Source organism: Pleurodeles waltl, chromosome 6 (genome assembly GCF_031143425.1).
Source record: "Pleurodeles waltl isolate 20211129_DDA chromosome 6, aPleWal1.hap1.20221129, whole genome shotgun sequence".
NCBI classification, from domain to species: Eukaryota; Metazoa; Chordata; class Amphibia; order Caudata; family Salamandridae; genus Pleurodeles; species Pleurodeles waltl.
In genome coordinates, this window is record NC_090445.1 from 1,136,648,962 (window position 1) to 1,136,673,704 (window position 24,743).

General features: G+C 41.4%; 1 protein-coding gene across 2 annotated transcripts in view; it reads right to left on the bottom strand.

The window, feature by feature from the left end:
* PSD (pleckstrin and Sec7 domain containing) overlaps positions 1-24,743 on the bottom strand; it is an 841,983-nt gene that overhangs the window by 733,022 nt on the left and 84,218 nt on the right. For both annotated transcript variants that reach the window (XM_069240342.1, XM_069240341.1), the window contains one exon: positions 2,079-2,592. In XM_069240342.1, coding sequence (XP_069096443.1) covers positions 2,079-2,592 — 514 coding nt within the window. The remainder of the gene's footprint in view (positions 1-2,078; positions 2,593-24,743) is intronic.

Consider the following 24,743-nt stretch of genomic DNA (forward strand, 5'->3'; position numbering starts at 1 on the left):
CCAGGCTTGCCTTCACTCCATGAGTTTAAAAGTACACTGAAGTGTCATGCGATCAGGCAGAAAAGAACAAGTTGTACCACTCATTACACTTAACTGCACATACATCTTGGATCAAAAGCCAGTATATATCCTGTAACTGTCTGTATTTGTCATTTATATGACAACAAACAACACCTTTGTACAATAGCTCAACCTCATGGTTTGTTTGCTGTTAATTATCAAATCCGCGTATTGTGTTATGCACCACTAGTCACATTTTGACCACCATTAATGTTACAAGCTGACTGTTGCTCAAATAAATAAATACATAAATAAATAAATGAATAAACAAATAAATAAATACATATTGTAATTCCAATTTTACAGCCTGCAAATCTTTTGTATTAATGTAATTCTAGTTCTCTGGTGAAATGATATCATGATGTAAAGAAGATTCCAAGAGTACCTGTTTTTAAATTAGGAGGAGGCCCTATATGGAAAGTTTGCGAAATATTTCCTGAAATTAAAAAAAAACATTTTTCTTCTGAATTTTTTAACAAGCCATTCCAGAATTTGTTAATATACATGGTAAACTGAGCTTCTTTCAGTTGACCCAAAAAATGAGAACATGAGGCTTGTTGGTGCAAGCTGCAGACTACAGTATTCTTATAAGTATCATCATGCATGGGTGGTCAGCATACTCCCAAAGATACAAGGTTTGCTGGGGAGAACCTCCAAATTGCTCAAAGTAGTGAGAGGGCACTCCCTAACTTTCTTTCAATGTCACAACCTCAATCTGTAAAAGGCAAGAGGAAACACTGTAAGGCCAGTGTTCCAGTATCCCAAAGAAATGTCTTATGGAAAAGTCTTAATAATTGTGATATCATGCACAAGTCCATATTACATACAGGAACTAGGCATTGCTAGAGACTGCCTTGTTGGGTGGTAAGATGTCCTGACCACACTGCTCACACTTTCCCTCTTACAAAAAAAAGGATTAAAGAATTTCCATCATAAAAATGATACAATTGATTATATTAAGTATCCGGACTAAGGGCCAGATGTAGCAAAAAGAAAATTTACGAGTTGCAAATTGCGAGTCCATGCGACTCGCAATTTGCAACTCGCAAATTGGTATGCAGTACGGTGTCTCAGACACCGTCTGCGAGTCGCTATGGGGTCGCAATGACCCACCTCATTAATATTAATGAGGTGGGTCGCAAATTACGGCCCCATAGCGAGTCTAGGCACTCGCAAACATGGAGGCCTGCTGTCGTCAGCAGACCTCCATGTTCGTGACTGCTTTCTCAATAAAGCAGTTTTTTTTTTTAAGTGTAGCCCGTTTTCCTTAAAGGAAAACGAGCTGCACTTAAAAAAAAACCGAAACCTTTAGTTTCGGTATTTTTTCAGGGCAGGTATTGGTCCCTTGGACCACTACCTGCCCTGAAAAAATAGTATTGGATCCATTCGCAAAGGGGAAGGGTTCCCATGGGGACCCCTTCCAATTTGCGAGTGGGTTACCATCCACTTGAAGTGGATGGTAACTGCGACACCCTTTGTGACCGCATATGCGGTCGCAAATGGTATTGCATGCCACTCCGAATCGCAAATAGGAAGGGAACACCCCTTCCTATTTGCAATTCTGAAATGCATATTGCGAGTCGGTCCCGACTCGCAATATGCATTTCTGCATAGCAAAGAGGCATTTGCGCCTCGCAAACGGCGATTTTCGACGTTTGCGACGCCAAAATCCTTTGCTACATCTGGCCCTAAATAACATATGTTAATGCTGACCTTATTTTCTGGATCGTGACACGTGATTATAAGTTTAGCTAGAATTCCGTTTTTAACTGTTTTTAAAATGTTCTAATTTAGTTCGGACTTGCTTGTGAAAGGTTACCTTGGATGTAAATCACTTCTGAAGGAAACAACACAGACAAGTACATTTTAAGTAACTGCACATAAATTATGAGTATTCCAAATGGCAAATACTCCTCTATAAAAAAATTCTGTGGTGACTATAGATATGACTTCAGGATGAACTTTAAAATATAATTTGGGGAATAGTAAATTAAGGCCTTGCTGCACGTAATCCTTACCTGGTACTGCTTCCCGGCCTCGATTCCTCAAATACCTCATCCTCCTCCTCATCCTCCCGCCCGTTCTGAAGGCCGCTGTCCCTCGGAGCCCTGGTGCTCTGCTCTCGGGCCGGGCATGGCTCCTCCAGCTCACTGTTCCTCCTGCCGGTGGGTCCTGCCAAGCTCTTGTTGCTTTCACTGTCCTTCTGGCTACCAAAGGCCGAGTCCAGGTCCTCCCTTTCCGCCAGGATATCGTCGATATTGGTCTCGCGGTAACACCTCAGCGGCACCGAGTCCAGGTCGGTCTCAGAGTATTTCAGAGTCCTCCTTATGATACCTGACTCGCAGTTCCCAGAAGGCAGGTCGCCCGATGGAGTGGTATCTATTTCCACCTCAACATGACACAGGCTGTGCCGGTGAACATGCTGCTCAGGCTCTGGCTCTGGCTCTGGCTGCTGATGGCGTGGCAAACTTTTGGATTTCTGCGATGAATCTTCAGTTGTAGAAACTGCCGCCTGCTCAACATGTGCGATTCCTGCAACAGAAAGACCGGAGGATGTCAGTAGAAGGCAGCAGCAGCTGCTGACTTAACAGGGGAAATGGCTACGTAAGTGCTCTAATAATAGCTGCATTTATACTTTCTACTTGGAAAATCTAAATGGAGAAAATAGGTCCTGATGCAGACAGAAGCAAAGTGCAAATCTGGTGCAAAAGTTCTTATTTTAAAATTGGTATTTCTGACTCAGCTGCGAACACGGCCAGAGCCCATGTGGATCTTGGAGGTGGGCCACATTTCCCATCTACTCTCCATTAGACTACAGGAATAATGCCAGAATCTAGCAATACCGTGCCAAACATATGTTTTTATGCTATCCTCATTTGTAAATAGAGTTGTAATCCGTCCTCCACGGTGCTCATTGCATTTCCAAGTTAGCAGCGTCAGGCAGCAAAGTACCAAATAAAATAACGATTTCATTAAAACAAATACCTCATCCAAAGACACCGAACTCATTGTTTTCTAGTATTTATTTCATGCTAGTATGTGGAATGGGTGATGTTCTGTGCTGGCAATCTGTGATCCGTGGAAGTGTAAGACTGTAATGGTACAATCACTCTATCCCACACGTTCTCTAGCACGTGCTACTGAGAGACTGTCTCTAGAGACTGAGTGCCAAACTAGCAATGGAGAGTGAGTGACAAATTAGCAAACTATGACAATGCAGACTATACACTGTCTCTTGAGTCCTGATCACAGTTGGGCTGTAAATCCCTAATCCTTGAATAAGGCATCATAGACACAATTAATTGTCAATTCCAAGTACTGCAGAGATGACTGCAGTACTTGGTCATTATAAGATGTGATAAACTCAGCACATGGCAATTTTCTGTAGGTCAATTTCTACAGACTGGCCAAAATCCATTGGGAAAAATGTTCAGTAATTAAAAGGGCTTGCCAAGCTTGGTGCAGTAGGGGCCAAATTTTCTAAGTGATCCTCTACTTCTGAGTTTGTATTCATATGCCATGATTAGGAGAGGGACATAGTTCTCCGATCCCTGTTTCTTGGGACTTGTTTCTCTATATGGTTACAGAGCACCTCGGTGACTTGCAATGCCAAAGTTTCACTACCTTATAAAGGAAAGCAGCCTTGTAACGTCTTTGTAGTATAAGGCAAGGGATACTTTACACAGATCTCTGACAAGTTCCACTCTGATTTCCCTCACTAATCACTTTGCTGGTAGGGTTGAAAACACACACACCCACACCCACCTCTCCACTTTCTTTTCAAATCTTCTTTCCACCCCCTCCCTGGTGGAACAGATCAGAATTACAGTTCTCTCACCTTCCAAGCTACATATCGTTCTACCATATCATCAACCAAGATGCATCTGATATTTCTTTAAATATTTAGGTATAATCTTGCACTGACAGCCTCAGCAACTTCCTCATGGTCTTTGCTGACCTTATACTAACATGAAAAACTAAAAAGAAGACATTCTCCCTGCTTAACTACTCTCAGAGCAGTCTCTTTCCAAACCCTCCTCTTAGTGATCACCACAAAGACAAACCCGGAACCTCAACCTCCAATATGCATCATAATACTTCATTCTGCAGATCAATCTCTGCCCACCATAGAGCCATCTTCTAACTCACATGTCTATTGTTCACTATGTATATGTCCAAATTGAAATTCTAATTTCTCACTTAACTCAATCTTCTCACTCCTAAAACAGATCAAGCAAAACTGTGACTTCTCTCCTCAATTTAACTCATTATCAATGCACTTCAACCTGACTTCTGCATCAACTCCAACTATCCTTCTGCAGTAAGCCTTTAACGCCCCAATACCGGTTTTTGCTCACAAATATTGTCACAATCTCATGCCCCCCCTTCAATTTTTATCGTTAAAATCCTCAGCACTTTTTTCCATATTATTGTTCTCCTAGTGATACTCAGTGGCATCTGTGTTCAATTCATTTAATCTGTGGTAGCCAAACTAATGCTCAATAAATTAAACAGATCCTCCTTCTTCGTAAAATATTTTTCAATCTGCCGAATCCCATTCTTCACCAAGGCATCTGAATGCCTGGTGTCCAACTGTGTAACCCTCTAAGCCACAAACCACAACCTACTCATTTTTGTCCACTCTCGTTTCTGCCAACTCCACTTCATTGAGACATCCTCACACTTGTTCATCAGCCTTTCCACTATCCTGATAATCCTTGTCCTAGCAGCAGCATCCACACCCATTGGCAACAGCAGCACTGCCTTGGACTGGTTCTCTTCCAAGAGCAACTAGGTAGTATCAGCTTTTGCATTGGCTCCTGTGACAGAAGGCTACTTTAGATGGAGTAGGTGCTGACGGAGTAAGGCCATTACACCGCCCACTCTATTTAGAGTCGACAGTCTGCTGTTTGTTTTTGTTTGTGACCATCAGGGAAACCATCGTGTTAATGCACAAAAAAAAATATTATAACCCACACACTTTGGAAGAAAAGTCCCAAGGTTTGGGGGCCATTAGGTTTTTGGTTTTTCAATAACAAACTCCCCCTTTGGGAGTCTGTTTTTGATAAATAAATAATGTTAAAAGTTTGGAGGACGGTTGTCAATTCTGACGGCGGCCGCCACAAAACATTCTGGTTCCTTTCTAAATACAGAGATAACTGCTGAGCTGGCGGCCATCTCTAAATAGGGTGGACTACCATCTGTCACGGTAGCAGACATTAAGTCCTCAAACAACCTGATGATGGATAGTACTCAATCTGTCAGGGGCTAAATGAGGCCCTTAAACAAGCAATTTAACAGTAGAAGGAGTCTCGGCATTCTTCATAATCTCTAACGCTAATGCACTGAGGATTTACCACCCTATTTCCCCTTCAACATTGTCCAATTCATGATTAACTTTGTGGCCTGCTGCTAACTGGGTAACTACAACAAAGTCAAATTAGTCTCCAACATTATTCCATCACCACCCCTGGTAAGAAGTATCACTTAGGCCACTGCACAGACTAAAGCCTCCCCAGGCAGCAATACCATACACTTCTCCCTATTGTCATCAAACTGGATGGCTACTCCCACGGATCACTGTTTAAAGTTCTCAATCTGGTATTCAATGATGTACATGGTCGTCACCTTCCTAACGCTTTCAAAAGATGTTTTTCGATATGTTCTTTTCCTGCAGTCCTAAAGTATGAAGCTTACCTCTATCACCTAATCATCCGACAACATATTGAGGCCCAAGTTAGGTTCAGATCTTTTGTTCTATTGTGACTCTCTGAATTGAATGTTTTGCTCACAAACTCCACTCCAAATCCACCTTCCTACCCTTAACTATCTGGCCAACTGCCCATCCTCACTCCCAGACGTGATCCTCTACAAACACAGGGTAATATGTAAATGTCCAATCAGAGATATTCGATATGTATTTTGTTCCTCACACTTGTATGTATTCCACGTTTTTGCCTACGTCCTTATGGATTTTTTAAATACTTTACTTTGAAAAGCGTTTTTAGCAAACATAAATGCATAAATGAATTAAGAACTAAATTTGACATTTTTCTGAGTGACTGCAGGAGATTCAGAGCACCACTTCTCTGAGCACTGGACACTCTCTGGGATTTATTCATTTATGTTTGTGGCACCACCATCCTAAAACCTGAAGTTTAGGACACTTTTACAAACACTACACACACAGAACTGTAAAAAAACAATATAACTGATAAAAATGCACAGCACAAACAGCATGCATCAAGAAAAGTAAGCATTACAATAAGCTACGTCCATTACAATCAACCTTGATGTATTTACAGGTTTTCCTACAGGGATAAAAAGCAATGTCATAGGAGACTCATCCCCTATCTACTCTACTGATTGCTGCACAAATGACAGCCCATACAGTCACCTAAAAGACAGAGACTATGAGTATCCCCTGGGGCTGGTACCCAGAATTACTGGCCCTATCAGAATTCTGGGTGTTTAAGCAGAACAAACCTGTGGGTGAAACTCCTGGGGAGAAAGAAAAATTACAAGCAGAATCGGACACTGTATTCATCAATCCCCAGAAAATCCTCAATTCCGAGTGAAACATCAGCTGTTCGACTTGTAATACCTGATAACTCCACACCCTCTGGGTTACTAGTACCACTGGTATTGGCACCCTAATTGGCTGGAGCTCCAATAAGTCTGTGGGAAGCAAAATTAGGACCTTAGTTTTCTAGCTCTGTTCCAATTTACCGCCGTTTGTGAAATTAGACTTTTTGAAAATCCGTTTCTTTGCTGCCTACCACTTCTACGTATTCTTCTTTTTTACAGACAACATTCTGAATTGTGTCTTGTGGTTAATGCTGCAAAGGAAATGATACATCCTAAAGGTTTTATGTGCTCCGAGGTTTCTGTACACCTGTCCTTTTCTGAAAAAGTTAGATAAGCAGAATGATTCTTCTCCTGGTTTCTGCCCTTGCCCCACTGCACGCGCTGCAATCCATAATTGTGATGCGAAGGCCGAGAATTCTCTCCAGTCCCGGGTTAGCATTTTATCACTATATTTTCTTCATCCTCAATCTGTTTATCGTGACTCCATTTTAGTTCTAATCCCACAAATCCCACAGATTTCTCAATGTTCGGAATTTATCTTCTACTAGTCTTCTTGCTGCTTTAGTAGTTTGATATCTAGCAGGAAATTATTTTTGAGGCGGCACACGAAATACACGTGATCATGTGAGAGTGAACTCTTATCATTAAGTTGTCTCGCACATTAAAGAATTATGAGGGACCATGGTGTGGTGCACCTAACCCTTATCGCATGTTTATGCTTCTCAGCATCCCACTGTCACCGTGGGTTATTTTAAATTATAACAGAATAACACCCTGCAACATCTGCTTCAGGAAACCAAACAACAAAACTTACAATAACTATATACCACATTACCTACAACATAATGGTATGCAGATCTAACAACAACACCTGTACCTAAACGACATATAACAACACTCTCACCATTCAAGAACACAACAAAACTTGCAAAATGGAGACATTTAACAATACATGTGCTAGGACACAACAAAATATCCTCACCATATCATTAAATGAAAATAAAAACACCAGGCGATGAAGTGGGAAATGAGGAGATGAAAAAAACATCCACCAATGGAACACATATTAACACCTGTAGCAGGAAACCACATAATATCTGTGCCCAGGGGAGAAATAACACTATTTTATCTAGTTAAGGCATAAAATGATCTGTACCATGAAAGAACACGTATTAACTACAGGAATAGATAACAATATATGCACTAGGAAATGAAACAACAGTTTTACAGTCAGAAAAACCACCAACATTAAATCTTGAGAGGTGAGTACAAGAATATCTATACATTTTAATCACTCAACAAAATTTGCTCCAAAAGAGCACTCAGAGGGAACACAGAACAAGAACAACCAGAAAAAACATCACAATAGCTGCACCAGGAGGCCACACAACAGTATGTTTTGTCTGGGCACCAGGACCCATTATCTACATCAGGAGAAGATACAATACTACACGTAACAGGAGACCACACACCAATGATTGCATCAATAGGACATATATAAATATTTCAACCAGACTACCACCAACCTCAATACCTTCACAAATGGCAACGCAAAAACAACTATACTTTTAAATGACACCATTGTGTCAAACAAAACTATCTGCTTCATGTGGAAACAACACCCCCACTAGCAGAGGCCACACCAACAACTACACCTAGTGGTTGCACACCAGTACTTGTATACAGCCACATGAAATGCCTCGACCTGTGCTGTACAAAAAACACAACAATACTCACACAAAAAGTACACATAAAGAAACCTGCATCATGAAGCCACCATGGGCCTGATTACAACTTTCACTGAGGGGGTTAATCCAGCCCAAATGTGACGGATATCCCGCCCACCGTATTACGAGTTCCATAGGATATAATGGACTCGTAATACGGCGGGCAGAATATCTGTCACATTTGGGATGGATTAACCCCCTCGGCCAAAGTTGTAATCAGGCCCTATATGTGTGTGTGTGTATTACGTATATATATGTATATATACATACACACATATATATGTATATATACATACACACACATATATATATATATATATATATATATATATATACACAACACACACACACACATATATCATTAAAAAAAAAATCTTCGTTAGGAAAGGACACACAACACATGTACCAAGAAGGCACACAAGAATATCTGCCCCATGAGGCTAAACAGCAACTTCTACACTAAGAACATACAAAATATTCCTGTTGGCAAGGAGTGATTAAACAATACCTGGACTATGAACCCACACAAAAAAAGTAGCTACAATAGCAGGGCACACAATAATATATGTATGAGGAAACCATTTATCACCTGAAACAGGAGTACTTGCACCAAGAGACCACAGAGCAACAACATTTTGCCCAGGGCACAGAACACCACCTGGAATACAAGGAGATATAATGCCTGCAATAAGAGAAGAGAGTCACCAACAGAACGTGAAATAGCTCCTCTAAAATGCTATAGAGCAATACCTTCAAGACTACACAATAACACCTGCCCTTGATGAAAGCATCACGGAATCGGAACAACTGGATACTGTAACAATACCTTTAAAGTGTGGCTCATGCACGTGGAAAGGAATACTCCAAATCCATTTGTGCTAGGTTTCATTAAGTGAAAAAGGCTGGGGTTCATTACAGAGTGACAGAAATTGTTTGGACTGAGGCAGCATGCACATGGAGGACGAGCTGCAAGGGAGCATATTGGCAATGGGCTACAATTCCCAGAAAGCTAAACACTCTTGAATTTTGTAGGGCAAGAGCAGCCAGCTTGTTTTGAGTTTTTGGGTATCACTTCCCTTGTGTTCATGGTTTCCTCTGCTAAGACAACCATGTTACAATGTTGCTGAAGCCAAGACCTTACTACATGAATTCGGGATTTTCTTTCCAAGTCACATGGCTTCCTAAAGGATTCTTTTGATGCACAACTAGATTACAGAGAAATATCCTGGAACAAACTTTGAACTATTCTCTTGAACATATATCTGAACTTCTATGACTAGGATTGTATGTTCTACTAAGGGTACCCTGTAGAGAAAAAGCAAGGTTTCTTATAGTGAATTATTGCATACGTATATGAGTGTCATGTACAATGTTTTAGAGATCGAATGAACACATATAATTTCTAACAATATGGAAAAAAGGATGTTAACAGTATTGGTAATTTTGCGCTTCTACAGAGGCCAAGTAGAAATCATAACTCATTTTCCACAAGATAGTGTTTAGTAATGAAGCTTAAGGTAGTTATCCGAAACATACGGAGACATACTAATGTGAATGCATATGAGAGGTTCTTATTTCTAATAGGTTTAGTTTTCGGGAATTACCAGTTCTATATCGAAGTACAGGAGTTTATCACACAGAGATGGTGGTCAAGCAAATCCCTTCACAGTCACCTGATACTCTAAAAGACAGGTTACTTAAGTTATGTCCTTCTCTTGTACAGATTCATTACATCCAGCACACCCCACACCTTACTGGCCAGTTGAAGTGATGAGGCACTCAAGTACTGTGTGTATGGACAATGGTGGGAAGTGGTGGGAGACAGAAAAGAGCACTGTTTCTATTGGGTCCTGCACTCCAGGTTAGTGCAAACTTACAACACAGCATGTCCTACCTAAACTGGTAAGGACCTCCGGCTACACACACCAAACTACATTGACATTAACAACGAACATACACATATACCTGAAATGAAACAAGATTATTAAAAACATACATCAGACTGCCTTCAGTGACAAAAACTGCAAGTGCAATGCAAGAAGGTACTCCAATAATGCTACAGGACCACCCTAGTGGCAATTTATGACTATTAAAATCTACCTAGCATTACTAGGTGTGGGCAGAAAATAAATGGTGCATGCACAGTTGGTAAAAATTAGGCACATTTGTGCGATTTCCGCAGACTATGCACACCAACAGGTCCCATTTCAATTTACTTTCTGGGATGTCCCTTGGTGGGACATGCTGAATTAATGATTGGCACTATAGAAAGCTGGACTCCCTCAAAAGCCCTGGTAGGCGCAGAGCAGGGGGTGAACTCAAAAGGATGTACTATTGTGGGCAGCATGTTCTGGGAGCATTCCTGGATTCTGGGGTCCCAGCTGGGGCTTTAAGTGGCTTTGGGCGACGTGCAGTCGACCAGGATTTGAATGCCAAGGGATGGACGGAGTGACTGGCTGTCAAGTGCTGTAGTCTCCTAGTTGCCCATTCTTGTAAACTATTGGATGTGTTTAAGTACGCATAGTTAAAAACAATTAAACTGACTGGAAGGGTGTTCCAAATCCGTAAATCCTCAAATCCTCAACACAATGCAACATGACATACTAAACGTTTCTCCAAGCAATGTAATTAAATCAGTGTTTCCCATTTTGAAAACAAGAACTGCATGAATAAAGGCACTCTGCTCAGCATCTTACAGCTAAAGGGATACATTAAAACAATGATTAAATTATCTTTCAAGGCAAACCTACCAGTATATCCAAAACAAACCTGTGTTGGGGAAGTAGAAGTATTAGACCCTGATTTACAGGATGGAGCTTGCAGTACATTTGCCTTTCCACACTGCTGCTGGGATAACACTTATTTTGGGTTATTAAAGTGGCACTTAAACCCTGGTGGTAACTATTCTGGCTCAGTTATTCTGTCTGACAAGGAGCAATGTAACTGTACCAGACAAGGAGCAGGCTCAACTACACAGCTGAGAGTGACTGATCCACCATCATGTCTGATCTTAATGAAATGCTACCATGGAAAGTGTGGTAGACTGTCAGAGAAACCTGTATTGGTGCATTGTGCACAATTTGCTTGTAAGCATGTTAAGGAGACTACATATGTGCAGTGACAATGAACCTCCACTCTCACAGCACATTTCAAGTCCTCATATAAAACAGTTCCATTTTTTTAATTGGAAATAGGCACTTGTGGGAATTGCACTGGTATTTTCCCTGCCATTGTGCTCTTCCATCGATGGCAACAACCACTTTGAAAGAGAACCCTTTGCCACCCTGGTAGAGAGCTCTATATGGGGACGTAACAGTTGACTAAAAAAACATTAAATAAGGCCTTTAAGATGTTACTGATTGTTTAATTCAGTCACAGTTTCTTTATGCACGATGGCCATAAGATCATCACACAAGAAAGCAAAAATTTACACCATATAAAGGGTGATTTACAGACAAAACAAACATGTACTCTAGAGAAGAACATGACAGGATAAAATATATAAATACCACATGATAAATGCGTCAAAGCACAAGCCAGTAAAATGTAAGCCAAATTCATTACATAGGCAGCTGACCAAAAGAGATAAGAGATTGTGGAACAGAAAGGAGGATGCACCTTCAAAGAATATCTGCTACCAGAAGAAGAAAAACAAAAATACTATAGTGTAATTAATTATACCAGAGTCAAGTAAAGATCCCCCACATTTTTTAAGTGTAAGCAACAGTGTCAATAAACAAAAAGATTGAGCACAGGTAGTGGCCGTATGACAACTTTCAAACATGTGTGTAGTTCCACATCATTCCACCTACCTCTTTCTCGTAAAGTAATATTGCCATATCCCTCAGCATGTTACCTCCAACCTGGTGAAGGCAACTAGATAGGACATGATGACTCTTTCATATAAATGTAATCAGTGTGACCATCTGATGAGTGTGGTCCACCTTGCCTCCATAGTTTACGGCAATTTACAAACTGACCAGGAAAGGGGCAGACAGCACGCCTGTACCTCCCACATACACTCACAGGGCAAAGCATATAAGCATGGGCACAAAACAGAAAACTACCAGAAGGGCAGATCTCCACAAATTGCACCAAGGGAGTTTGTGTCACCCTAAAAAAGACAAAATACATTCCTGATGTACAGCTTCACTGTTTGATATTACACTGAGTACTAAATGAACATTGAGTTCTTTGGTGGATTAAAGCATTCAAAAGAAAATGCACAAGCGGTGCTATAGATCAATAAAAATCAGAAAGCCCAGGCAAGCAACCTTCATGGTTTCAAAATGCACAACACATTACATAAGTGGGTTATGGAGGCAAGTGTGAAACCTTCACAGTTTCAAAATGGACCAGTGATTACAAAGATGAGTTACAGAGAAAAACCATGAGGAGCTGTCACAGTTTCAATTTATGGATCTACTACTCAAAAGAAACTGAATGTGGGATAAAATGACCTTAGCACTGGAGGGAAAGGACAGTCCAGTTAAAGAGCAGATCTTAGAGATCAAGCTGGAATATGAAACGTAAAAAAGCTATAAAGTCTTTGGGGGCCTGAGCGGCAGATAGCTCTATAAATGTGGGAGAGAGTCCTGAATTGAATTCTATTTAGTACTGGAAGCCAATGAAGGATCTAAGAATTTGCTGAAATAGGAGAGTGTCTGGGATGATAGAGTAATAAGTTAGCTGCAAACCTTTTCCCCTAACTGAAGTCTGGGTATGAGTTTCTTGGGTAAACTAATGTAAAGGCAATTGGAATAATCAAGTCTAGAGGATATAAGGGCATGCATCATTGTTTTCCTAGCCCCAAAAGACAACAATGTTAATGTGTTATGGAGATTTTTTAGCAGACCAAAACAAGTACAGGTAATGTTAAGAACCTGATGTCTAAAAGAGAGCTTATTATCAAAAATGAGTCCTAGATTTCCGGCCACTTCAGCCAGAGATGGGGAAGGGCCAAGCTCTGAAGGCCACAGTAATTGCTTAAGTGTTCTTTAATTTTTCCAAATGCCGGCAGTTCTGTTTTATCATAGGACAGCTTTAAAAGATTTTAATTCATCCATTTTAATACTGATATTAGACAATGCCTTTAACAAAGTCAAGTACAGCTCCGGTTGTTTGTAACAGAAATAACAAGGGCCGCCAGGGGGATCATATAGATGTTAAAGTGCATAGTACTTAAATATGACCGCTGTTGTATGCCACCGTTTAGTGCAGTCAGGTTCAAGGAGAAAGGAGGAAGATGCATTGAGAGAGAAGGAAGATGGAAGAAAATCGACGCAAGGGTGGCCATCTGCAAGTCTTTGTATTAGGCTGGTGTAGACTATGGCTTTCATTATTCACTTCTTTGGGGTGCACTATGTTGTGTTACCTCATGTTTGTGGTTGGTTTTAAAATGCATGAGGCTTGCTTGCTTCCACTGTTTTCTTCACTATGATTTAATTACGTTTCTCAAAACTATGTTACTTTTTACACTGCAAGAGCACTCTTTGGCGCAAAATCTCCAAAAGGAAATGAAACAGCTTATCTCGCCATTGCCATGACATTCTCCTTCTATCCTTGAATGATGATTGACACAAAGTTACTGAATTCCATATCAATAATTTAATATTTTCAGTAAATGTCTGCAGTCTTTCTATGTCTTAAATCATCATTAAAATTACCTTTTTGTATTATAGAATAAGGCTGTTTAACAGTCAAGCATTAAAACAAACAGAATCCGGAACCTCCAAAAAGGAACCAGAACACATCACACAAGTATAACCCTCAATGATACCTCCCAACCTGCCTCCAATACTACATGTAAAGCATATACTGAGTCAATAGTAACTGAAGTATCAGGTATATTAATTTTTTGTGCTCACTTGTAATGCTCTCATTTATACAGGGCACTGGCTAAAGGAACAACTGAAAAGTGTGGATATGTTTCACTGAACATTGTATACTACTGGTTTAGTTTAAAGTTTGGCCCTAGCAAACTAGTGTGTGCTATCAAGGAATACAATGAATGTATTTTTAGGTTTAGCCTAGAGATAGCTTTAGCTGTCTGCACAGTCTCTTGTAGTAAAAGAAAGTTGTAAATAGAATATACATAAATATAAATATATAGGGGGGCTTTGAGTCAGCTCTCTTCAACCATTGGTCTGTTTAATTGTCTGTCACAATGTGCTTCTGCCCACAACAGCAGATTGCATGGCTTTATCAGTCAGCTTACTTCATACATTGGCTGAGTTGCACTGTAATCAATGGCATTTTGAACACCCTCTTAAAGAGTGGCACTTCTCAGCCAGCGCTCTTGGGCAATATTTACTTTGCCAGATCTTCTCTACATTTTGTTTGGTATCATTGTGCGTTTGGAGTAGGTCTTTAGGTCACAGACATTCAAAACCAACAGTATATTTTATTTGCGCCTTTTAGAAATGGTGACAAGCAAAAAAGCTCAAGCTTTCTGGCATTCATCACCCAACACTAACAGAAAAAGAAAGCTTGACCAACCATTGATGAAACCATTTCTTTTTGCGCTTAGTGAGGATTTAGTTTTTTGTCTTGTAACAACAATATTTTTAATGGAATTCAGCGTCTAAATAGCCTGTTTCTTCCTATAGTTGCAAAGACATGTTAAGGTGGATTTTTAGAGAGCTAATGCATAATATTAAAAGATATGGAGCCACATGTACGTATGTTAGGAATTGCGATTTCCTAATTGTGATTACATGCGATTCGCAATTAGAAAATCGCAATTTCTAACGTACTAAACTCGTTCCATTTGAATTCCCAGTGGGTTACAAACTGACCTATTTAATTAACATTAATGAGTTAGGTTGCATTTGCGACCCTTTGGAATTGCAAAAAATATAGGGATGGGGGCCTACTGGGGACAGCAGACCACCATGTCCATGTTTGATTTTAAATAAAGCAACTTTTGCTTTTGAAATGCAGCCGGTCTTTATTAAAGGAAAATGGAATGTGTTTCAAATAGAAATGAAATGTTTCAGTTTAATTTTTAAGCGTAGGCAGTGATCTGTAGGACCTGAAAATCTTTTTCGCATGTATTCACAAAGGGACCCCTTCCCCGTCTGCAAATGGGTTACCATCAAATTGAATTTTGTGTTAAAAAGTGAATGTTTTGAGACTGCATTTTGGTTGCAAATCATTTATTTATACAGAGTCACTATTAGAAAGGGACGCTCTTGACACGCCTCTTTCCAATATCGAATCATTAACCCATTCTGCATAACACTTCAAATTGTAAAAATCATTTTTCGTGACCACACATAAATCCACCTTCACAAATTCTTTTTCGGTGCAACAGTAGAATTAAAGCACTGCTTAGAGGATTTTCACCACTCCATCTTTCTCTCTCGGTCTTGACCTTTCCTCCTGTGCATATATGTGCACTTTTCTGGATAGATAGCGACATCCGACCGAATTAAGTAAAAAAAATGGGAGAGGACATCAGTTAAAGAAGCACAAAGTTAAAGAGAATGTTATAATGAGAGAGATGAAATAGAGGAAGAAGGGAGGTGGAGAAGGAGATAAGTTAGAGAGTTAGGTGAGGTAGGGAGAAACGTAAGGTAAAGAGAGAAATGTGAGATCGCCCAAAAATTTAAAATAGAAAAAAAAAACAATTGGCAGCCAGAGGAAAAGCTGTAGCTAGATAAGGTTTTACAGAGAGGCTGAGCGAGCTAGTGAATAGCACATGAAAATACAGGGAAACGGATGTGGTTCACTGAGGACTGAGCCAAAGTGAGGAGTAAGGTACAGAGGGCTGATGCAGAGCGTAAGGTATGGCAGGAAAATAGGTGAGTTATGGGGAGGAACAGGCAGAGAGAGGTAGAGGTGGACGGGTAGCGGGGTATATTGGTAGTGACAGATGTATACAGAGAGGTGCAAGGTAGAGACAAGCAATAGGTATAGAGAGGGTAAAAGGAGAAGAGGGAAAGAAAGGTCATGTAAAGATAGTAGTGAGGCAGCCAGAAAGGTGACAAGGGCTGAGAAGGGTAGAGTGACCAGGCTTAAAGAGGAAAAAGGTGAAGTAGAGAGACAGAGGTAAGGTAAACAGACAAAGGTAGAATGGGCACAAAGGTGATGTGAGGTAGATGCAGAGAGGTGAGGTAGGTGAATGTACGGAGAGAGAAAGGTACAGAATGAAAGGTAGTACTGAAATAAAGAAAGAGGTGCTAAGAGAGCGAGAGGAGGTAAATATAGGTTGACAAAAAGAGATGCAAATAGAGAAAGAGGTAGCAAGAAAGCAGTAAGGTAGCAAGACAGAGTAGATAGTGGAAACAGATATAAATCGAAAGGGAAGAGGCGAGGTAGAAAACACAGAGGGGTAAATTGAGAGGTTAGATGGTAAGAATGGTGAGGCAGGGAGTGACGAGTAGAAAGGAGGTGAAGAGAGGGATGAGAGAGAGCTACAGGTGAGGTGAAGAGAGTAGGGGAGAAAAGGGTGAGGTACTGAGATAGATGTGTTTGAGATAGTGTTGAATTGGACAGAGAAGGCATTGAGAAGTGAGATGGTAAAAAAAGAGTGAGGAATAGAGAAAAGAGTAATGTGGACTGAGAGACGAGGTCCAGAAATAGGGGAAGACAGTATAAATATTGATGTGGGCACTCAGAGAGTGGTGAAATCATGATAGACAGGTACAGAAAGGAGTACAGCATGATGAGGCAGAGAGAGTTAGACAGAAACACGGGAATGGCAGGATGCAGAGATACACAGAGAGAGGCAGGAGAGTGGAGGTAAAAAGACTGGGATTGAAATAGAAGATGTGAAGTAAAGTAACAAGAGAGAGGAACACAAAGATTATGGTTACACTTTGCTGCCCGCAGCCAGAGAACCCAAGGGTTAGAGAAGGCACAGGTTTTGGAAGCTCAGTTGTTACATTATAAAAGAATTAGTTTTGATGCAAAGCATTTGCACTTCGCCAGGGTCCCCAAATAGTAGAGTATTTGGGCAAATGCCCACTTTGCCCATGCCTTAAAATGGCTCTGCACCTACACTGCATTACAGTTCCAACTCATTACAAACATTTAAGCATAGAACCTAACCCAGTCTTTAATAATAATCCTCAATCCAAGACCAAGCTGAACCTTGATCTTTGCCCTATCCATAACTATAACTCTGCGACTAACTCTAAACCTTTCAATAGTACGAAACCCAAACTTAAATCCGTGGCTATTGATGGAACGCCTAACGCTCCCAAGCAAATCCTTTTGCCGAGCAGCACAGTGGCTATAGTTACTGCTCTGGTATAGTGGGAACAGAACCTTCTCTTTTAGGGCTCATCCATTAATGACAAATACATTTGCTAACTTGTATCATAACAACATTCAAACAGCACAAATTGTATTTACTGGTCATTAAAGAGCACGATCTCAAGCACTTCACAGAGCACCCTGGAATCTAGCTGAAGTGACTAACGACAATGTATAAGCCACATGCCAGGAAAAGGGTTCCTTTATATCTTCAGCAATGCAGTCCTCCAAACTTCAAGGAAACTGTCCATGATGAAAATTAAGCAGTCACAGACAGCAGATCAAGCTTCAATTATAACTGGCCTGAATTATAGTTTGGCAGAGAGGGTACTCCATTACGACTACGATGCATTAACCTCTCAGCGAAACTGTAGGTATGTCTGCCTTTTTTAGAGCTGAGCAGACTTTTAGTATGTCTCCGTCATATTCTTCCGACAGCCCGATGGACTGGAGGCCATCAGAGGTTTGGCCATTTGACCGCCAGTACAGTATAAAGATGGTGGCAAAATGGCCACTTTACACTGCCCATCACTGCCAGGAGAAACCTGGAGGAGAAAACTCCAAGGGTCATTCGTTTTTTGATTTTCAAAACCACAATCCCGCTATGGGAAAAAAAAAAAGTTAAATGTTTGATGGACAGTACCCTCAAGTTGACAGAGCCACCCGTGAAATGTTTAATACACTAACAGGAACTGCTGTGAAGGCGGTTCCTGCCATAGTAAAAGATGTCTGCTGGGTTGGTGGCTATCTGTAAATTCGGAGTGTGGTTACTTTGTCAGCGCAATGGAGTACTTTATTTACTTTGAACTCTAAATTACGTCAAATGTTTTCTACATTCACTGACAAATTGTTATTTGACTCTTTCCTTCATAGAAAATCGATCACAGAGTTGGCTACTGAACTCAGAAGGGAGCCACGGACACTTGGCAGATACTTTCAGGTTGCGGTAAATCCTGGAACATTATTAGCAACTGATGGTTACATGTTCATATTCTGGTCCCAGTGTACAAATATGTGAGAACAAAAATAATAAAAAATAAAACACATTTCCATTATACAAATAGTCCATAGTTAAGGCTATAAAATATAACATGTTAGAGCAATATTGTGCAACTTCTGAGGCGAGTAGATCACGCCCAGTGATTGTCAGCTGTAATGATCTCAGCATTACATACAATAGATTATTAAATTTCTTTAAGCTAAAGCATAAAGTGCAAAAAAATAAATTAGCAATATGAAGTATAATAATTCTGAATGTATCTGTATGTACACCTTACAGACTACTGTTAAATATATTATGACACTTGACACTTTTGGAAGTCACATGACCAATTGTACTATTTGATTTTTCTTTGTTATTTTGGACATCTGTTCATTTACCTTTTACATTTATTTTGACAGTTTTATTGTCGTTTCTGCCAAACCAAATCACAAAAATGTCTGAACTGAAAAAGAGAGACTCCAATTCTAGCTAACACAGATGTAAGAAAACTGCCTTTAACATGAGCACTCGCCTTGCTGTAAAGTAACTGCTGCATGGGTATTTGAAAGCAGTATCTGCTTCAAGCCAGCGTCATCTTCTCTGTCAGAAAAAACAAACCCGCTCCCCTTTTCCTTTTTAGCATGTGAATTGTATTATAATTTGCACACACCCAAATACACAAACGCATTTGCAAAGCCTATTGTTGTGGCCTAGGCAAGCTGTATGATTTTTGTTTCATTTTTTTGCTGTATGTATGTGCTACTACCTTAAAGGTATTCAAATCACAGGCAACCAGTTAATTGAACACTTTTAACCGTAAAAATATAAAATAAATACAATCTATTTGGGCCCAAAGTGCAGGGGGGATAAACAGTAGATCTTCAAAGATAAAATAAATAAAATGTAAAGTGTTGTCATTGAAGACAAAGGAACTATTTTTCAGTGAATGTGCACAGGCCTTGTACAGCTACTCGAAGTGAAGGGATCACTGGATAAAATGGGCTACACCATCGCCCCTTGCTCCCATGCTGTACGCTGAGGTGGCAGAAGCAAAACGTGAGTGATAATTTAACAGACCAACGGCGAAACCTGCTGACTAAAAGACACTCTAAATGTTTTTTTATGTATGCCTTTTTTGGAAAAACAAAAAAACAGCTAAAACTATGGGCCTCATTACGACCCTGGCGGCGGTAGTAAGCTGGCGGAACACCGCCAACAGGCTGGCGGTGTTCCACCAGTTATTATGACCGTGGCGCAATAGCCACGGCCATACCGCCGGCCCCTCCACTATACCGCCAGGCTTTCGCACCGCTGCACTGAGGATTATGAGTCCCCGACCGCCAGCCTGGCCACGGCGGTAAACACCGCCATGGAAAGGCTGGCGGTAAGGGGGCCTTGGGGTGCCCCTGGGGGCACCTGCACTGCCCATGCACCTGGCATGGGCAGTGCAGGGGCCCCCAGGCATAGCCCCATCATGCATTTCACTGCCCGAATTTCGGGCAGTGAAATGCGCAACGGGTCCTACTGCAACCGCTGCACATCAGCATTGCCGCCGGCTCTATTACAAGCCGGCAGCAATGTTGACATGACTTTTCTGCTGGGCCAGCGGACGGTAACACTGTTACCGTCCGCTGGCCCAGCAGAAAAGTCGAAATAGGGAGCTAGAAATACCGCCAGCACTGGTGGTATTCTGATGCCCACTGCCTCGGCGGTCTTCTCAGAAGACTGCCGAGGTTGTAATGAGGGCCTATGTCAGCAGGCAGAGTTAACAATAATGACATTCTATGTTTATGGATTGCATACTTACTAGTTCTTCAGAATGATTCTAGAGATGGCCAACAGCCTGTGAATACATCTCAGGAATTAAGTAAACCATCCTGATCACAAACACCAACGTAAAGCCTCCAGTAGTGTTCAGAATACAACAAGGCTTTTAGGTCAGTTAAACAGCAGACCTGCACTTCTAACGTTTGAACAATACAGGCACCTTCTAACCAATTCTAACACGATCATGAGACTATCCTCACTCTAGGTACACAAACTACAAGAGAGAAGTTTGGGGAGGTAAAATTATGATTTTACTACTATTCATACCTAAAACGCAAGTTAAGGTTGACATCCCAAAACCCCAAAACTTTTGACCACTTTTCTGATAGGAAAATCAGAGCTAAACAAAACAGAGGAAGTTAGAATGTACAAATCCAGCTCATGGCAAGTCAATGAGAGTCTTACAGAGGGACATACCTTGTAATTCTAATGGGATAAGATCATCACAATTTTTTTAGGAAATCCATATAAGGTATATTTAGATACCTGAGCATCAGGGGTATAACACAGGCCACTGCAGTCCCTGCAGGGCAGAGTGACCCTAAACCCTTCAGGAGGAAAGTCCTTCAGGAAGCCCACTCACACCTCCACGGCCAATGAATATCTCTGGGATATGGGAGACTCAAGGGTCCCTCGTCACATTTTACAGGGGAGCCCCATTAGTTTGCGTCACCCACTGCAAGCACTCATTACAACTGGCCAGTTGATTTCCAATATGTGCAGTAACTCCCATTACAGCTCCCTTGTGTTTAATTTTTATCGCACCTGGTACCTACTGGGCCCATTAAAAATCTCAACCCTCTTAAATTTCGTCAGATCAACCCTGTCGGATTTAAAGGGAGAAAATGGTCTGGAAAACACTAGGGTATGCAGTTATCCGGCCAAGATAATCTCACGATCTAAGAAACTTGCCCAACAGGAAGGCACTGTTAGAAGCATATCCCAAAGAGCAGGGTGACAGATTTACATGTGTCGCCACATTTACACCTGTTTCCAATATGGCAAAAAAGATCATTTCAAAACGTTGGAATATACTGAGAAAGGCAGGGAATGAGTGGTCTCCCCCACCTTTTTCACTTCAAAATAAGAAAAGGCTTGAGAGATAGGCTGGTACATACACACATTACACACAGCAGCACTGCAACATAAGTTCCTGGCACCTTAGGCGGCTACCTCTGGTGGTGGGACACTGCCCATGTGGAAATTGTTTAGCATGTCCTTTCACTAAGCATTACAAAAAGATTGACATAGGCACTGACCACCCCTGGTTTATCAAGTACCACACTAATTGCAATACTGAAAATGTGGTATACATGATTATGTGCCCCTGTAACCAGAGGTACATTGGGATGTCTACCCATAAAATTTGCTTGAGAATCAGTGACCCCGCAGAACTATCTGGTGCAGAAGAAGTGTTACCTGCAGGACCAAGCATTATCTTGACAAACATCATACAGATAAAGATCTAACCTGTGTTATTCTAGGGACAGCCAACCCAGTCCTTCCATCAATGTATCTCATATACATCTTGAAAGAGAAAAATTATGGGTGTACCAGTTGAAAACCTATGAGCAGAGATTAAATGATGATATTCCGGGGTTACAATTAAAGCAATAATTGTCCAGCCCCTTGAGTACCAAATTACAAGCAACATACATGTGTATAAAACACTGAGACAAATGGTACAAAGGGGGAACAGGTCACTTCATAAATTCTGGTATTGATGATATAACACTGCACCTACTAGCCACAGACCTGTGTATAAAATACTGAGACTATTGGAACAAGGGGGAACAAGCCACTGCATTAGTTCTGTCATTGACTTTATAACACTAAACAAGAATTCATATATGCGCTCTTCTTAATGAGACTTGAAAAGAGATAAAAACCTTTTTCTTCACCTTCATTTCAAATATTTTATTGCTTTTTCCAGTGTTTACTGATACGCGGTTATACAACGGAGAGAGCAGACGCTACTCTTCACATCCACCTATCTATGTTCAGTTGAGCTCTCATAAGTATATTGGTCAGGCAGAGCCTACTGGGGGAGCCTCAATGGACCACATATCCCAGCAACCTCTGTGGTAAGCAACGGTCATATCACTGTATGCGCATTGCTCCCACTCTGTTTTTCCAAGGTTAACTGAATGTGGCCACACAGGCAGGGATTTAATAATAAAATGGAAATGAGAGGGCAGATGCTACTATTTACGTCCATTTAACCATGCAGGTTCAGTTGAGCCCTTCCACGTAGTCTGGTCGGTGGTGCCTACCGGATGAGCTTCCCTTGACTACAATCCCCGGCATTCCCTGCATTATGGGACAGTTGTGTCAGTAAACGTGCATCACCACTGAACTTAAACCCGAGCAGCCGCCATATGTGATAGTGTCGTGAGGAGAATGAAACCCTAAGTAGGTGTGTCCACTTGGGGAGACCTTTGACAAAGTAAGTCTTGATATTGAAGTTGGTCGACCTGATAGATGAATTTTGGGGTCTCTGGGGCCGATATATTTACGATCTGATATATATGTTCTCATCCCATGTATAGTATGTTACTATAAGGCTCCCCTCCCTCTGCTCATTCATGGGGTACGAATGTCCCAAAGTTAGGGTAAGAGCTAGCTTCAATAGCTTTGCATGTGTGCAGATATCACCATGGCACTTCACACTAAGTCCCTCATTTGGACCCTGGCGGTCACCAAACCGGCAGGGTCAGGGTTGGACCGTCGCCAAAGCGCTCCGGCTGCATCATTACGATCATGGCGAAACCGCCATGGTCGGACCACTGGCACAGCCTGGCGGTCTCAGCGGTCGCAAGCAGCTCTGCCCTGGTGATTACGAGTCCCCTCTCCGCCAGCCTTTGCACGGCGGTCAGATTGCCATGCAAAGGTTGGCGGACAGGGGGCATCGGGGGCCCCTGCACTGCCCATGCACTTGGCATTGGCAGTCCAGGGGCCCCCATGGACAGCCTGTCACGATTTTCACTGCCCAAATAATGGGCAGTGAAATGTGTGATGGGTGCTGTCGCACCCGAAGCACCACAACATTGGCACCTGCTCAATTATGAGCCGGCATCAATGTTGTGGTGAGTTTTCCGCTGGGCCAGCGAGCAGAAACACTGTTTTCGCCCGCTGGCCCAAGGGAAAACTCCAAATACGGCGGCCAGCATACCGCCAGCAGTGGCGGTATGCTGGCTGCAGCAGCTTCAGTCGTAATGAGGCCCTAAGTGTTCAATCCATGTTTTGGAGAATGGCTTACACAGTGAGGCAGCATGCTGTGAGATCACAAGTGTGGCACAGCTTGATTTCATGAGGCTGGCGCAATCTAGCTGACCTTGACTACCAGTATGTTATACTAGCCACTATATACAATGTTTGTCTCCTTATACTTTTAATTTGTTTTTTCACTTTTTTCAGTAAAGGCAGTGTTTATAAATGCACATCTATGACCCCAGCAAAAAGAAAAATGCCATTTTCTGGCGTAACTAGAGATTAGTATCTGGTACTGTATGTATGCATATGCACTGAGTGAGTGTATGAGTATATAACTATGGATGTAAGTAGGGATAAACAGGGTTCAGGTCCTTAGGAAAGCCCCCAGACACCGAAGGGGGCATTTTCAGGGCTGAAACATGTCAACAGATGTGGACATGAGCTGCATAATATAGCATCATGTGTCCCATTTCTTTTAACCATTCCTTCACCACTGTTTCAATAACAGTATAGACTTTCTGGTTAGGCAGGTGATAGGGATTTTTATTTGGATCCCTTACCCCAGGACTCTTCCCAAGACAGTCCTTCAGTCTCACGATGTGGGCCATTCCCCACTACAGTATTCTTTGGCAACCGCAGGATGGCTAAGGATGAAGCATGACACCCAGGGGGTGAGTGAGGCCATCCCATTGTTTTTAGGTAAATGACTCTGTGGTCCAAATCGTAGTGGTTGGGAAAGACTTGTCACCCAGAATAGAGGAATCACTCTGTTCTATAGGTGATTTGCTCCCTAGTTAAACAGCGCATTATAAGGGCACTTTCATTTTTTCGGTGTATGCAGGCTGTGGAACAGAAAGTACCAAAATATGAAGGTTGGCTCTATTTCAGAAGGAAAACTTGAAATAGGCTTTATTTATTGCATCTGATAAATAACATCCCCCAAAATATTATTATTTAGCATGTGCAATAAACATCATAAATGATATTGGCCAATCATAATGAGGGCCAATGAATGTATAATCTACTCACAAACAGCAACAGGTGTTATATGAAAAGTCTGGCATGGACCTAGTCGTTCATATCAC